Source organism: Triplophysa dalaica, chromosome 14 (assembly GCF_015846415.1).
Source record: "Triplophysa dalaica isolate WHDGS20190420 chromosome 14, ASM1584641v1, whole genome shotgun sequence".
NCBI classification, from domain to species: Eukaryota; Metazoa; Chordata; class Actinopteri; order Cypriniformes; family Nemacheilidae; genus Triplophysa; species Triplophysa dalaica.
The window spans coordinates 11,832,711-11,848,384 of record NC_079555.1 but is presented as its reverse complement, the minus strand read 5'-3'; the positions used below and the strand labels follow the sequence as shown (position 1 = coordinate 11,848,384).

The window sequence follows — 15,674 nt, the reverse complement described above, 5'->3', positions numbered from 1 at the left end:
TTTAAAATGCTGTTGATGGTAGGACTACTTTCTTGTTCATGTTGTTTGATCGAATGGACTCGGAAGCTTCAGCCACGTGTTGGGTGTTATCAGAGAGAAATTGCACGCACACCTGCGTGTTTGCAGTAATGTGACAGAAAATCCAGTGATAATAAATGATTTATTCCTTGTTTTGGTTATATCTTCAGCAGTAAAAAAAATAACACAAACTTTAGAAAGAGTAGGTCTACCAGAATATATTTGTTATCAGTTATAAGCGGCATGAAGAGGAATAGAAACAGTAGGATATCAGTGTTTATTAATGCACTTTGTTTTTCTATTAAGTTATCTGATTCATTTCATTTCAGTAGCCCTATATGTATTTCTTGTTTCGGAAATGCTTTGTTTATTGAAACGAAACTGCACACGTTTCTGTTAACAGTAAAGTTTGACATTATAAATGTCAGATCATGATCAGTGCTGGGTGCGGTGATGTCTGTAGGCTACACTATATACTTTCTGTTGTTTAAACTTGGCAAATGATGTGGAACTGTAATGCGGTTAGCAGACTTGGAGCACTTTCATAGGTGTACATTTAACTGAAAGTTAATGCATAACCATAGAAAGTTTGGCAACCAATCAGATTGAAGTATACAGCAGTCCTGTGGTCTAATTAACAATGACTATAACTAAATGCATCCATGGAAGACGTGTAGGCTAATACAATGCAACAATATTTTTCTAGAACAAAATTTGTTCTGTATGTAAGCAGCAATATTGCATGTTGTCTATTAGGCATTTATTAATTTAATAATTTTACTATCCCACCCTGTAAACTGTTAAGCCCCGCCCCTTAACACCCCCAAGAAAAACATCCTGGCGCTGGTATTTACAATTATTCATGAGACATTACAATGGATTTTAAGGTGCATTACAAGGCATAAGTAATACATTAAAACTACTTTTATAATGCATTGTACGTACATACTTTAATTAAATTTATTCATTTAAATGTTTTTGTTGCATTTTAGTTAAGCCCAGTGATGGTTCTTCAACTGGTAACCCAAAATAATACTTTCTAGACCAGTGGTTCTCAAACTGGGGGGTCCAGGGGGCCCGGCATTTTTGCGGCATTTTATGAGACACAGATATTTACCATCAATTTTGTGTAATCAAACAGAAAAATAATACCACCAACCAAGAGAATTGATTCTCCAGCATTTTATAATTGAATATGTCTTTGGTTTAATTCAAAATCTAAGTTTAAGAAAACAAATGTTTCACATCCTCTGAATCAATATTCATGCATCAGAGAGGATCAGTATTCTCCCTCTGTAATGAATATCAGCTTCAATCTGTTTTGTTGTAAAGCATTTAGGGCTAAGTAATATTTCAAAGCTTCGTGCTGCATTTCAAGGTCACATTGACTCAGCCATTTGTTCCAAGCCTCCTTACTTTCACATGCTTCTTCAGCTCTCACCCCACCCCATCACAGACCCACAGAAATGAACTGCGCCTGTCAACCTGGTGCCCCTGGAGTTATTTTAACATTACTTCTCCACGGGATTTTACATCAACCTCTAGCAAACAACATAAAGAATGCATCGCTACATTTATCTCATTCTATCCCGGTCTGGTCTTTTCTCTCTCAGCGTATTTTTTTTCTAAAAACCAGTCCTGCATTTAAAGAACATTTCACACATTAATTACAATTTTGTCATCATTCACCCCAGTATCATTAAAAAACATGTTGATGAACTCAAAAGAAGATATTTTGAGAAATGTTCCATATAATGGAAGTAAATAGGACCAGTGTTGGTCCTATTTTGGTTACCAACACTTTACAAAATATCTTCTTTCGTGTTGTGCAGAAGAAAGTAAGTCATACAGGTTTAGAATGACATGTGGGTGAGTAAATTAATTTTCATTTTTGGGTGAACTATCACTTTAAGAAAAAACGTGAAGCCAGTATTAACAGGTACCATCTTTACTGTTAGTTTGTTCTTGCATGTGGCTCTTATCTCTGTGAATGTAATAACTTAGGTTCTTAGTGTTTAAACATCACCGGCTAATGGTAAATCCTCTCTCTCTCTTTCTTTTAGTCTTGGGTAGACAGATAGCTATGTAGTGCTTTTCTGCTGCATTGATGCGTATAGTGTCTAGAGCATAGTGCTTCTCACTGTGTGTGCAATGCATATCAAAAGTTCCTCTGTGACCGCACACTTGTCCTGCTCTTTTCCTTTTACAAGTTTTCTACCCTCGATCTGTTTCTTACCTGCAACTCAGGAAAATGCTGATCACCGTGACATCACTCTGAAGGGCAAACGGTGACGGGAATATAAAGTTACGCTGCAATTTATCATTCATTTATTCCTCACGAGTGCACTTATTGAATGAAGTCACAGTGAATCTAGTCAAGCTGACCTTAATCAGCTCACCGGGATTCCTGAAGATATATTGAACCAAACCTGATTCAACAAACTCCTAAATATACTGTAGCTGAGGAAAATCTGAGACAGCAGAATATTCTGTTATTTTTAACAACTACTGGAAAAGTATTGGGATGCTTGAATCGCCACAAATTCGGAAAGCCCTGAATTACAAACTTTGCGTATAAAGATGACACCCTAATACAGTTTTACTGTATGTCTTCATTATTCAAGATATTAAAAAAAAAAAGTTTTTTCATCATGTTTGATAACAGCATTGCATATTTGTTCCTCCAGAGATTGTTAGAGCCATGACCTACGTGATAAACCAAGGCATGTCCATGTATTGGGGTACCTCACGATGGACGGCTATGGAAATAATGGTGAGTTACAGCATTATATGGAGGAATCTGTGTCATCAATGTCTTCCTATAGGACACAGAATTCTTTAAAATTGTGTTTTAAAACTTACATTACATAAATAAGAAAATAAACTTTTGGATGAATGGGGAACAGACATTGGTAGCTTTAGTTTTTAGGCTTCCTGTGTACTGCAAATCACACAAGGGACCCAGATGTGCACTCTGATGTCTAACTAAGCATTAAGTGTTGTTTCGTCGACTGGAAAAGAAGCTGGACAAATCATTGGCTTTCTGTTTAGGGCTCAGTTAAAAAGGGGACAGAATACAGAGCTAGCTGGGCTTGGGTGGACAACAAAATGAGGCGTTGTTTATCGGCTTCTCTTGTGTACATTGCATACATCACATATTTTTAGCATGTTGTCTGAAGTCAGTGTTTTGCCAGTGTTCTGTGTTGCTGTAATTGTAGTGTAGCACAAGACAAGTTTGCCCAAACTGATATGCTGTAATTAAATGCTGACATTAATAATTCATGGTTGATGAATGTGGGCTTGATCAGGGTTTTTACAGCTGGTGAGGAGATATGGTGATGACCTGTAATTTGGGTGACTGATAATAGAATATTCAGTGGCCATGCCTGACACACCCCACGTAAACATCCTCCCACTGGAACAGACCATCACAGCATGTGTCAATGAAATCCTTACAAATGGCTGACAAGAGCACTGTACATTTATTTTTGTACTTGCATTGACAAGCAGGGGTGAGCGGAGTAGATGTCGGTTCTGTCATAGCAGGAAATAGAGGCTAGTTTTACTTTTAATGATATATACTGTATTTACTTTTTAAAATATTTATAAATGGTTTATTTCTTGAAAATATGAAGCATTGAAACATCTTGATTACTTCATTACACAGAAGGGAATACATTTTAAGGGGGTAGTTGTCAATAAGAACCTGTCCTTAAACCTCATATGAATCAAATGGAAACATACAGAAAAGTAAGTTTGGTCAAAAAAGTGTATTTCATCATAATTACCGAAAAAAGGTAACATATACACATTTAAAACAAAACAAATCTTTTTTATTAGTTAGTTTTTATTAAGTAATGTATTTCATTTTTAATATCTCCAACAATTTTTTTTATAATTAAATAGACCCTTGGGTTTATGAATGCCATTCTGGATTAATTATGTTTACTTATTTATTCAAAAGCTATTACGAGAATATGACATTTGAATTTGAATGACTGAATTCACAAATATCTCATTTAATTTTGTTTTGAACTAGATATTTTGGAAAAGCAACATTAAAAAAGTGGTGAAAAAATATATGTTTTAAACCTAAATAGCTCAAAAACAAAAGGATCTGCATCCGACCTTATTTATTCAGAGGCCAAAATTTCTCCCAAACGCCTAAATAGCAAATGTAATCTCTCTCTCGCTTTCTTTATTTAGGAGGCGTACTCCGTGGCAAGGCAGTTTAACTTGATTCCTCCAGTATGTGAACAGGCCGAGTATCATCTCTTCCAGAGAGAGAAGGTGGAGGTGCAGCTGCCTGAGCTCTACCATAAGATAGGCAGGTGTCATTCATCAGACTTTTTCTATAAACGTAACACTGTCAGTCTCTGTTATAACATCATCCGTGTGTGACTGTAGGTGTGGGGGCTATGACATGGTCCCCTTTGGCCTGTGGGATCATCACCGGGAAGTATGAAAATGGTATCCCAGAATCCTCCAGAGCAGCTATGAAGGTACCTACAGTTAAAACTAGAAAAACCTCACCTTCACAATAAGAAATAAAATATAGATTTTCTGCAAGGCATTTTTCCAAATTGTACTTTTTTTGTCCAAGTCATACCAGTGGCTGAAAGATAAGATTGTCAGTGAGGATGGACGAAAACAGCAGGCCAAACTGAAAGAACTGGGCCATATTGCAGAGAAGCTGGGCTGCACGTTGCCTCAGCTCGCCGTAGGTAAGACTGCGCATTAAAGATATCCGTACAAAACATTTCAAAGAGGAGTTGGCATGCAGCCCTTAAACTTTAGCTGTTACCTACACAATTTGCTTGCATAATGGTGCAAATATGATATCTACCTACAGCGGTTAACTGTTCAAGCTAGCTAACCACCCAAACCTTGACCTCTGACACAAGCAGAACACCAAGATTTATTTAAGCTCTATTGCGCCACCTCCTGTTCTTAAGCAGATGCACAAAGTATGATTTACAGAGATGCTTTTGAACACTTGCCTTAACTCTATTCGTGTCTTTTTTGTCTATTTCTAGCCTGGTGTCTGCGGAACGAAGGCGTGAGCTCTGTTCTTTTAGGAACCTCTAATCCAGAACAGTTAACTGAAAACCTGGGAGCCATACAGGTAAGCATAACTGGAATAAAACTCTTAAACAGTACCAAGAGTTTTGACTCATTCCGTATTCCTCGAATTTGTTGCACACTCAGGTACTTCCAAAGATGACATCCCACATAGTGTCAGACATCGATCATATACTTGGGAACCGGCCGTACAGCAAGAAGGACTACCGGTCCTAGGGCCTCGGGTCACGTTCAGGGTGAAGAGAGATCTGTGTGTAGCAGTATTTATGCCCTAAGTGGTTCCTGCTCAGAGTCTTTTTTCATCATCGGTCTGGCCTCTCTGAAGCCTTAGAGTTATACGCTCCAAAACGTGTACCTGCATTCCCCCTTTTGCACATCAACACTACCGCAAAAATCTCCACAACTGCCGTCAAGGTGTCAACAAGGGAAAGCTTCCTTCACTGCGGAGCCCTGTGATGTGATCTTCATGCGTTCTGACCCATGCTTGGCCTCTGATTGGTTGATTGGTGTGTCTGGAGATCTGCCGCCCTCTTGTGTTCAATTGCAGCAACTGCAAACCTGTTTTAACAAGCAAGGACTCCTTGAAGCTGTTTTTGAGAATTTTATGAGGGACATTTTTATGAGAATGAGATTTAGTGAAATGACTTTAACGAGGATAAATATATACTTTCAGAAAATGAATGATAATCAGACCTCAGTCAGTATAAATATAGAGTATTAGAATTGACATGCATATTGTATATTATGCTGTGCATTCGTGGTATGTTTGTTTATAAATTATATTCTCAAAGTTTCCTTCCAGGTTCTTTTTAGAAGTTCGGAGGAAACTAGGCTCCCAATATGCATGGCAGGATTACGATATAAATTATAACTGGAGTCAATTTAATTCAGTCTGTGGGTGCCTCATGTTTGTCTTTAGTTGCTTGAGCCATAATATGTCCTACAACCTCAGAGCTTATAGATACATGTGAAATTTTGGCATGAGGAAACAAGCAGAAGTATCGTTTAAATGTTGATGGCTTTAAACACAAGATTCCTTGCAAATCAAGAAACCTTAGATATATCATGTAATGAAATGCAGGAGGCTTTTGAATATTGACATCTGTGTGTCCATAGTGCTACCTTTAGTCTCCATGCGGAGTGCCTTGATTCTAACCTGCATGAACTTTAGGGCTGGCCCGTTCTCCCATGGGTCCACGAGTGTAATACTGTGAGCTTTTCTCCATTTTCAATGACCTCTTTTGCAAAAATGTAGGAAATCGCACCATGGGGTGACTATTGTTTTCTAAGTTTGTAAAAGATGACGTGTTGGATTGACAGGCTGTTATGAATCAGGATATTTTATCATATCGTGCATCTCTCTCCTTGATGGCCGCAGTGATTTCTGTAAATATAAATATGTAAAACAGTATATAGAGGTAGATTATATGCTTAAAATAAACTGTATAAAGTCAGCAAAACCATGTGTGATTCCTTAATCAGCTGGGTTTTCTTGGAGTAAAATATGAAGAGAACCTTGAATAAATTGTCTTTTATTGATACAAAACAAAGAGAAGAGCAGACATACAAAAATGGCCGTTAAGCATTTACCGATCATGAATTTCATGAAAGTTTATCAGATGACATGAAATGATAACGCCCCACACACACAAAAGATAGCAAACCTCTTTTTACTCTTAACCATCCCTCCTTATCCCACAATCCCCGTATCTGTTTGTTCCTCATCTTCTCATCCTTATGTGATCAGTCTCTTTATTTAGACCCTGTGGATAGCAGGGCAATCAGACCTGAAGAGGCGCTAATGGACAGAATGTAGTTCCTGTGACACACAAATCAAAGTAAACATTAGGTAAAAACACAAGGCTGTAAAATATCAATCAAACAATCAACATGTTTCAGGAGACAAATGTAAAGAATAGCACTCCATAGTAAGCTTACACTGTTGGATTGAAGTTCTTCAGCAAGAAGAACGAGGCAACGATGACCAGCAAGAGGAACAGGGTGTTGTTGTAAAAGATGGAGAATGTTGTGGCCTCATAATCAGCAACTTCATTCTTTTTCCAAAGGATCCTGTGACAAAGACTTGTCGTTACCAATGAGGTACTCGAAAATGATTAAGCAAACGTGTCCTATAAGAACAACAGTATTGTTAGAACATGTCTGAGAACTGAGACAAACGTACCTCTCGTCCTTCTCTTTGCGGGACATTTTGCGGTTGTCGGCTTCAGAAAGCTTGCGAGTCACTTCCTTGGACACAGCATCTTCGCGCTTCTGAGCCACCCTAAAAATAGCGGTTTTTAGATTATCAAGTATCGAAGAAGCAAACAGGTCTATGGATAAAGCCAATCAACAAACACAAACACTGTGAAGAGCTGAAACACAGAATAGATTAAAGGGTAAAGTATTACTTGTGCTTTAGGACGAATTTGACATTCTTGTAAGCAAAGGCAACCAGGTATGTGCTGACTAGGGTCATGACGGCATACAGCACAGCGGACTGGACCAAATCCATATGCCAGATCCTCCAGAACAGCCCTGTTTCACAATCATAAATAACAACAGCCAGGTAAGATCTGATCATTCAAACTTCAAAGGGAAAGAATCTGTCATGTATTAAAAATCAATTACAATAAATAAAATTTGACCAAAAGATCACAAATCATTATTAGTCGTTGCCACGTGACCACTACCAAAATGAACCATTGCTTATTTACTGTGGTCTCCATCTGCCATGCTTACGTCACACAACCATGGATGTTTTTACAAGGCACAACAAAAGTTAGTTATACAAAAAAAAAAACACCAGATAGAAATAGTTTGATCTAAACAAGTCCTGTCAGTCTCTGGCATTAGCTTGACATTTAAACCCTCAACATTACACGTAATGTTACCGTAGAATACACTCAAACCGTCAATATTATACTTCAATATTATAACCATAAACACCATCAGAATACTGTCTACACATGCAACGAAGCATGTTTAGAGACAGTTAACGTTACACAGATTGGTAGTAAACCAAGACAGGAACTCACAGATGGGAATCGCTGACACAATGAGAGCATTGCCGTAGAAAAGCGCCGTGGATTTCGCCGAGAGGTTCCTGCTAAAGTCCTGGAGGAGAAGATCCTCTTCTGACTGCTGTTTGGTGTTTGTTTTTGGTGGCATGGCTCTAGTCGATCCTCCTCTCTGATCCTCGGTTTGGACAAAAAGAGACAGACACGTATTTGATCCAAATGGATGAAGCGCTTACGCCGCGTCAGCACAAACAGTGACGTAGAATTGATGCGCCGGAAGTGCAGCGAGAGACTCGCGCAGTCTCTGCCCTCTACTGCGCGGGAAGAGCAAACGCACCTAACCGGCGAGCACTAGACTGTTTGTTGTGCATTATTCATAGAGCAAGTAAATGGAAATTGAGGAGAAAAAGTGGTGAAACCGAGCGGGAAGACAGTTGGTTTTAACTAGCCAGGTAAGGTGTCTTAATATACACCTGGAATTCGTAAAACTCTAAAGTAAGTTAAGTGTGTATTTATTGACGTTATTCAAGTGTATTGCTAATTTAAGTTAATATGTGTTTTATACTATATTTACATTGTATTTTATAATATATTTTTTGTACTTTTCTTGCTATTATATCGTTCCCTTTAATTTTGTACTGTTTTCCCCTGGTGTCTCTACTAAGTTACCTGTACCAACGTGTATTTAACGTTACTGTAATGTTCTTGTTGACCGAGGAAGGCTTTTGTTTTTATTTTGACACAAATTACTGGGTCCTGTTTAAATTAGTTTGTGTGATTATATATTACGAAAATTGTCCATTACTTGACCGTGTGGTGCAAATGTGGTGATACAAACGGACTTCGGAAAATACGAAACCTGCGTGGTCAGTCTAAAATAGTTTATTTAATAAGACATTGTGGAATTCATGACCACTAGGGGGAGACAAATATTGTAAGTTAAAAGTTATTGTTAATCATAGTTTTGAAGTAGTGCATGTAATGTTCAGAAAGGTATCCCTCTCTCTATCTCTATCCCTCTTTCTCTCTCTCTCCTGCACTTTGCTTTGGAGAATAAATTACTCATTCTACCCCTGAGCAACTTTTGAACCTGAGTCTTCATCCTATTTACCCTTCACACTAGGTGTGGAAAGCAGAATCACTAATCACAATTAAGGCCCAGATGAAAAAGCGAGATAGACAAGAGAATAAAAGTGAATTGTGGATGAAATGACACCATGTCTGCTGACAAAAAAGGAATGCGGAGAATAGTAAGGGAGACAGTTGTTTGGGTGAAGTTGATGTGTCATGTGAAGCGGGTTTCCCCATCCTCAGGTCATTTGTGGCATGACGTGGGTGTAAACGTTAGGTTTTGTTTTTTATTTGAAATCTGAATGACTGACAGTCCTCGATCCTGTTTGATCACATTTGCAGCTATTAGTGTATTCAAGGGGTGGATCCGTTTTGGTCACATCGTGCATGTGATGATGCTTTGAATGGAAAGCAAAAGAATATTGATAACTGCCAGTATGACTGTTATATGTTGCATCATTTGTCCATTCGATTTGCTTTGTTTTATTTTTAATTCTGGAGCGTGTGTAAAATTGATACGTGGAGTGTTCATTTTAAAGAAGATGTGTATTGTAGCGTTGGCAGTTAAACAGTCTAGAAAGACATTGCCGGGTGTAGAGAGTTTCAAAGTAGGGAAGAAAGGATACGGGAACCGGCAAACATTTAATCAAACATAAAATGGGGGGGATGCAGCGACGAGACGAATCAATGGAGACGGGAGCCCTCGGAGCGACCTGAAAGAGAGAGAAAATAATATATATATAGTCCGGTTCCCCGACATGCTGCCGCTCGGTCCTCAACCGGCCGGGATACTCTCCTTCGCGGTGGCCCTGGGGCCTCGGTGGACGGCTCGACTATCCGCCCCCTGGCGGCCGGCGGTGGCTCCTCCTTTATCGAGGAGTCGGGGCGAGTTCCCTTCCCCGTCCCCTGCTCCTCCCCCTCGGGGGACGGACGCAGGCTCCGGCCTCTGGCGGACGGCGGCAACTCCCCCGCTCCCGCTTGGACGATAGCCACCCCACCTCGACCCAGGGGCGCTGCAGCAAAGGTCGCCGTCGCACCGAAGCTTTGGATTTGCCCTTCGTCCGCGCTACCCGAACTCTCCGGCACCCCGAGGCCACTCGGCGGGGAGGAGTGTCCGAGGGCATGTCACTCCTTCCTCCCGGGTTTCGGCACCAATGTAGCACGATTTAAAGTAGGGAAGGAAGGAGGCGGGAACCGGCAGACATTTAAATAAAGTTATAATATAAATAATGACAGCCGGCGGACCCTCACGGCCGACCGTCGGCGAACAAAACAAATTACTCAACTCAACTCAGCCCCCCCGGCCAGGCAGATAGTGCAAAACAATATGCAAACGGTGGTGAGGAACCCAAAACTCCCATCGAGAAAAAAAAACTGGGGAACCCAGGCCCAACCAGGGATTCCAGTTCCCCTCTGGCAAAAGCTGCTGCTTCTGCACAGGCTCAACAGTGCTTGCACAACAAGGCTTAATAAAAATATAAAAATTAAGGATTTAAGATGTAAGATTATCATTAACAATCTAATACCATTTGAAATGTTGTAGGAAAAACAAAGTTGTCGCGTCCTTTATCCAGCTCTATCCTCTTAGCTCTTGTCAGGTCACCGCTTCCCATTCTCAGCTCTGCCATCAAATTACAAAACATAAACATGTACAGGCCCGTTCCTCTCTCATCGACGGTCCGGTCGCTCGTTCTCTTATATGCTCCCGATCTCCTACGTGATACGAGACCGGTGCGCGCACAGCTGGCGCTCATTAACAATTACTCACCGGTCTCGAACCACGGTCTCGCCCCGCCTACTCCACTACACAGAGCATTCATAAAGCAAAGAAAGAGGCACTAGCATGGACCGCTTTATAAAAGCTCAAACTACTTTAATTTTACTGTTAATTATTAACATTTTAGCAATATACAGTAAAATGATTGTGATTATAGCAAGCACCACAAATAAAATGCAACAAAATGTTTTGAAGTACTGCGTCCTGTTGTGAAGCGCTATACAAAATAAGTGGAATGTGAGATGGCCTTTTTGTTTGTAGTAGGGGTCATGTTCTTCAGATGTCCAGGGCACATGCTTGGCCGAAGGGAAAAGGCTTGAGGTTTAGACCAACGTGCTGCCAAGGCCGCTCAGAAAAACAAACACAAAAAACCGAGGGAAAGAAAAAAGTAGAGGTTGACATTTTGGCAGGAGAGGAAAGCTCATTCGTCTATCTGCATCTGAAAGGTCACTGTGCTTTTTGTAGTGTCAACTCTGCGTGTGAAGAACACGGGAGATGGAAAAACAAACTTGGTGTGACCACTCATAAAGCAAAAACAACACAGCAGGAACAACAACCTAAAAAACTGTGTGGGGGCTGTAGAATAAAAAAATAATAACTCTGCTCTATGGCTTTGAGCGAACTTTTCATTTGAGTAAAGACCGAACACAGACGAAGGAAGAACAACAAAAAAAGAGAGAATAATGACTGCTGAGTTAGCCAGACATTATGTCCTGTAAGGACTGTGTGCATTACTAGAAGAGACAAGAAGAACACATGGTTTGTGTGAGCTGTGATTATGTGGCCCATATATACTGAACAAACACACATTTTTGACACATTTAAACTGACTCATGAAGAGCTCTTGTGACGTCTGCAAAAGACTGGTGTGGAAAGTTATAATGATGCGTTTCTGAATCACAACCCAGTTTATAGAGGACACATTAGTGTGGCTCATACAGCACTGGAGACCAACCTAATTGTTTTGTTTATCATAAATAAAGTTAAAATAAATGTGAGATGTAGGAATGGAGTCAATGGACTGTGTTTACAGTGTCTATACCAACAAAATCTTGTGGCAATTTGTAACTATTTCTTGAGTTGGCTAATAATATGTAAATGGATAGTTGACAAATATTACACTTACATTTAGGCATTTGGCAGACGCTTTTATCCAAAGCGACTTACAGTGCACTTATTAGGGACAATCCCCCTGGAGCAACGTGGAGTAAAGTGTCTTGCTCAAGGACACACTGGTGGTGGCTGCTGGGATCGAACCAGCAACCTTTTGATTTTCAGTGGTTTAACCCACTAGACCACCATCTCCATGTATATTCTGTACATGACATGGCAAACAATTTGAAAGCAAACTGTTAATGATATTATATCATTTTTTATACATGATATAAAATATCAAATTAGATTTATCGTCATTGTTAGTTTTTTTTTTCTACATTTTTGCCGTCCCACCATAAGACACATTTATGAAAAATTTGTCAAACTACCCAATGTAGTTTTGGTAAGATCTGCTTTCACCCCAGTGATGATTAGATTAAGGGGTTGATCTTATTTATTGCTTTTTCTAGCAATGTTTTTGTATGATTTATAGCGAACAATTTCACAAATAAGCCATCTCGTGAAGCGAGATATTTTCTTTAACAGAATTCGTTTTTCAAGGACTACAGAGAATGGCTGGAATCAAACTACAGCCCTATACTTCCCGGGTACATGATCTCACTATTCCGAGTGCTTTTAATAACCTCAGCCAAAAAAGAGGCGAGGCTTTCCTTCGAGAAGAGGAAGAGCCGCTGTAGTTGTGTTTGGTTATCAGAGATCGTAAACATTTGACTGAACTACCCGCTATAACTACTTTCATCACAGTCCTACAGCTGGTAATAAGAATTCAGCTACACGCAGTGACGCATACTAAGATAACCAACGGTCAAATAACAGCTTCCATGACTTTAACATTGGCTGTGAAAGCTGTTCTGTGTAATACACTGATATTGTGTGTGTGTGTGCGGATACCTCTTAAACACTTCTATGAAGCGTCCTTTGAAGTCCTGCTTGCAAATGTCTCCTGGTCAATCGGCTTGTTTTATTTTCCTATCGGGTCCAATATAAAAAAGTTAAACTAACACTGTAACGTTGATCAACAGACTTGAAATATAAAGTGTTTTTTGAAATTAGAAACATGAACATCCATAGTTAAATACCCAAAAAACATAATCAAAGCCTCTAAAACAGCCAGACTGGGTTCTTTAAGAAAACACTACATTCTATGTACTATTGTTGGCAAGAATAAAATGATACATAAAGGAATTGTGCAAAAAATATTCAGATTCAAGATGTTACATGTCATGGGGTTTCTTAAATTTTGAATAAATTTTCACAGTTAAAACAGCATTTACAGAATTAAGATTATCTCTTAGAGGCTTTTAAATTCTGTTATATGAATGCACTTTCGCTATGTAGAAGCAATTAGGTTTATTATTGTACTTATTATGTAGAAACCATTATGTGATGTATTCTTTACATCCCATTTTACTCCCCTAAAATTCAAAGGGCTGGAAAATCCTTTTGCTTTTTACTGTTGTGACCATGCCATGGTGAAAGAGCTTGTATGTCATGTTCGCTCTCTACGAATCACTGGCAACACTAAGGATTGTAATAAGCGGATTAAACGTCACTCCCTCTCCACCGCTCTAGACTGTTAAATACACTAAATAAATGCAGCTTGGCATGCCCACAATGGAAGAGATGAATGAACGTTCTCTTCATTATCTGTGCCATTGAAGGGAAAAGTCTGGGAAGACCTTGTGTTGCCTATTTTGATAGATACATTCGATGTGTTTTGTGTCATAATATATAATGTCATACATTTATTGACCTTGTGCTTGAGTACTGAAAGTGCTCCGCCCAAACCTCATTATGAACTTATACTCGCAGCGCCTCCCCTTCCTTTCGTCACTATAATGGGGTTGCTGTCTATTTACTTTGTTTTGGAACAAACAGGGAACCTCCCTCTGGTGAAACAAATTAAATCTCACAAACCACAGAGAAATAAGACGTTTACACAGGAGCTTTTCAGTGCAGAATTTATGATCTTTGATTTAAAAAGATGTGTTTGGTGTCAGATTGCACATCTCATTAAATTGTAAGATCTAAAATGTATAACTGTAGTTTACATATATTATGTTCATGTTTGCATTTACATTTATACCGATACAACATAGTTCTGAACATCGCAACTGGGTCAATGTTACTTTTCCCAAACACTTAACATGGTTTCGACGTATGGTCCATTTTATGCTACTCTCCCATAGGGAGAGAGTATATCCCATAGAGCCATCGTTTTGCTATATGATATATAATAACATAATTACATTATGTTAGCATGTGTATTTTAAATCTTGTTTTAAAAAAGTAAGTTTCAGATGTAGTTACATAACAGTTAGGTAGCAATTTCTATACGTTGTTCAAAATAAAATGTTGGTGAGCAAGATTAGTGAATAGAAAGTAAAAGGTCATGTTTAGTTATGTCAACAAGACAAGTGTGGGCGTGTTTCCATTTGTGTTTATACAAATGTACACGTGTAATGTCAGTTACGTGGGCAGAGAGGAAACCTGGGACCAAGATAACATGGTGTGGAAGGAAGGGGGGAACCCTTCAAGGAAGGACCACTTGGGGAACCCATGCTCCATAGAAAGCCTCAAAAACACAAGATGTGGACTTGAAAGGGTTGTGGATCTAGGTTGGACGTAGATCAGAGCATTGGATATAACCCTGCACACACAGACAACCCAAGCACTTTACAATGCATATTGACCAGACTAGAGCGATTATGATAATGGTTGACCTTTTCCTTATCTAATATTACAACACGCCCTTTTTGTTTTAGAAAAAAATTGGGTTCTCTGTGCATGCTTTCACAACAATATCATGAGAACGAATCGGGTCTGTAATCACACAATAAAATTGTAATGCTCTTTTTTTAAATCTCATGTTTTTATGAGTTTGGCTGTACTCATTTTAAAAACTGGTTAATCTACTGTACAAGAAGAGGCGAATAACACACCCAAGCTTACATCTGTACACCAGATGGCTCCGTTTCTAATAGACAAGCCATATGCAGCTGTATAATCTACACTTTCTTTACGTGCCTTTAGCAGCAGCATCTTTATCGTGTTAGCCTTTTTTGGAATATTGCGTGCATATTTACTTTTTTTTATAAACATTTGTTCCACAGGTTGAAATAGGCTGATAAGACCTAAGGGTATAGAATTGGAATGCTTAATCGTGCAGCGCGTTTCAGAATCCAACCCAAAATATTCATATTTTCAGGATAGTCCAGGGGTTCTATAACCAGCAAATCAAGGTTTTCTGGTTGTCTTGAAAGTGTGGGTCAAAGCAGAGTTGGACCTATTCCAGTTAGAAAGATCTCTAGTCTTCGGTCAGGACACCCCCTAAAATGAATAAACAACACTGACAGACGTCCCCTCACACATAACTCTAAGCCACCAATAGAGGGCAGGATAGTTTTCTCAATTGGGTTTCCTGGAAGACATCTGCTTGACCTCCAATTGAATAAGCAAACGTTTCTTAAGATTTGTGTGATGTAAGCATTCAGTATACAAGATGTTCATGTACGGCATTATTAAATTACACCATTCTTGACCTGGCTATTGCTAAAACCATGTGATAGACGTTTTCATAAGCAGTCACAGGA

At 39.2% G+C, this 15,674-nt stretch overlaps 3 protein-coding genes across 8 annotated transcripts in view; 2 read left to right on the top strand and 1 right to left on the bottom strand.

Moving 5' to 3' along the window:
- kcnab1a (potassium voltage-gated channel subfamily A regulatory beta subunit 1a) overlaps positions 1 to 6,484 on the top strand; it is a 150,398-nt gene extending 143,914 nt beyond the window's left edge. For 4 of the 6 annotated variants that reach the window (XM_056765585.1, XM_056765587.1, XM_056765581.1 and 1 more), the window contains 5 exons: positions 2,706 to 2,791; positions 4,225 to 4,345; positions 4,426 to 4,520; positions 4,622 to 4,742; positions 5,055 to 6,484. In XM_056765585.1, coding sequence (XP_056621563.1) covers positions 2,706 to 2,791; positions 4,225 to 4,345; positions 4,426 to 4,520; positions 4,622 to 4,742; positions 5,055 to 5,242 — 611 coding nt within the window. In that variant the 3' untranslated portion in view covers positions 5,243 to 6,484. The remainder of the gene's footprint in view (positions 1 to 2,705; positions 2,792 to 4,224; positions 4,346 to 4,425; positions 4,521 to 4,621; positions 4,743 to 5,054) is intronic. The other 2 variants (XM_056765582.1, XM_056765584.1) reach the window with 1 other exon arrangement.
- A 132-nt stretch (positions 6,485 to 6,616) lies between these two features.
- Positions 6,617 to 8,366, bottom strand: ssr3 (signal sequence receptor, gamma). Its single transcript, XM_056765588.1, has 5 exons — positions 8,136 to 8,366; positions 7,509 to 7,635; positions 7,283 to 7,381; positions 7,039 to 7,170; positions 6,617 to 6,919 (listed from the first exon to the last, which is right to left on the bottom strand). Exons 1-5 carry the CDS (start codon positions 8,266 to 8,268, stop codon positions 6,853 to 6,855), a joined length of 558 nt encoding a protein of 185 aa, XP_056621566.1. The 5' UTR covers positions 8,269 to 8,366; the 3' UTR covers positions 6,617 to 6,852.
- Positions 8,367 to 8,420: 54 nt separating this feature from the next.
- Positions 8,421 to 15,674, top strand: part of tiparp (TCDD-inducible poly(ADP-ribose) polymerase) — a 33,283-nt gene continuing 26,029 nt past the window's right edge. Inside the window, 1 exon segment of the mRNA XM_056765580.1 lies at positions 8,421 to 8,569. The gene's annotated coding sequence lies outside the window, so the exon portion shown is untranslated.

What these genes read in the sequence shown, in the direction of transcription:
- ssr3 (XM_056765588.1), bottom strand. Translation starts at nt 8,268, where the DNA reads ATGCCACCAAAAACAAACACCAAACAGCAGTCAGAAGAGGATCTTCTC. An exon ending in TGTGTCAGCGATTCCCATCT is followed by an intron (nt 7,636 to 8,135) that starts GTGAGTTCCTGT and finishes ATTGTGAAACAG; the next exon opens with GGCTGTTCTGGAGGATCTGG. An exon ending in AAGAACTTCAATCCAACAGT is followed by an intron (nt 6,920 to 7,038) that starts GTAAGCTTACTA and finishes TGTGTGTCACAG; the next exon opens with GAACTACATTCTGTCCATTA.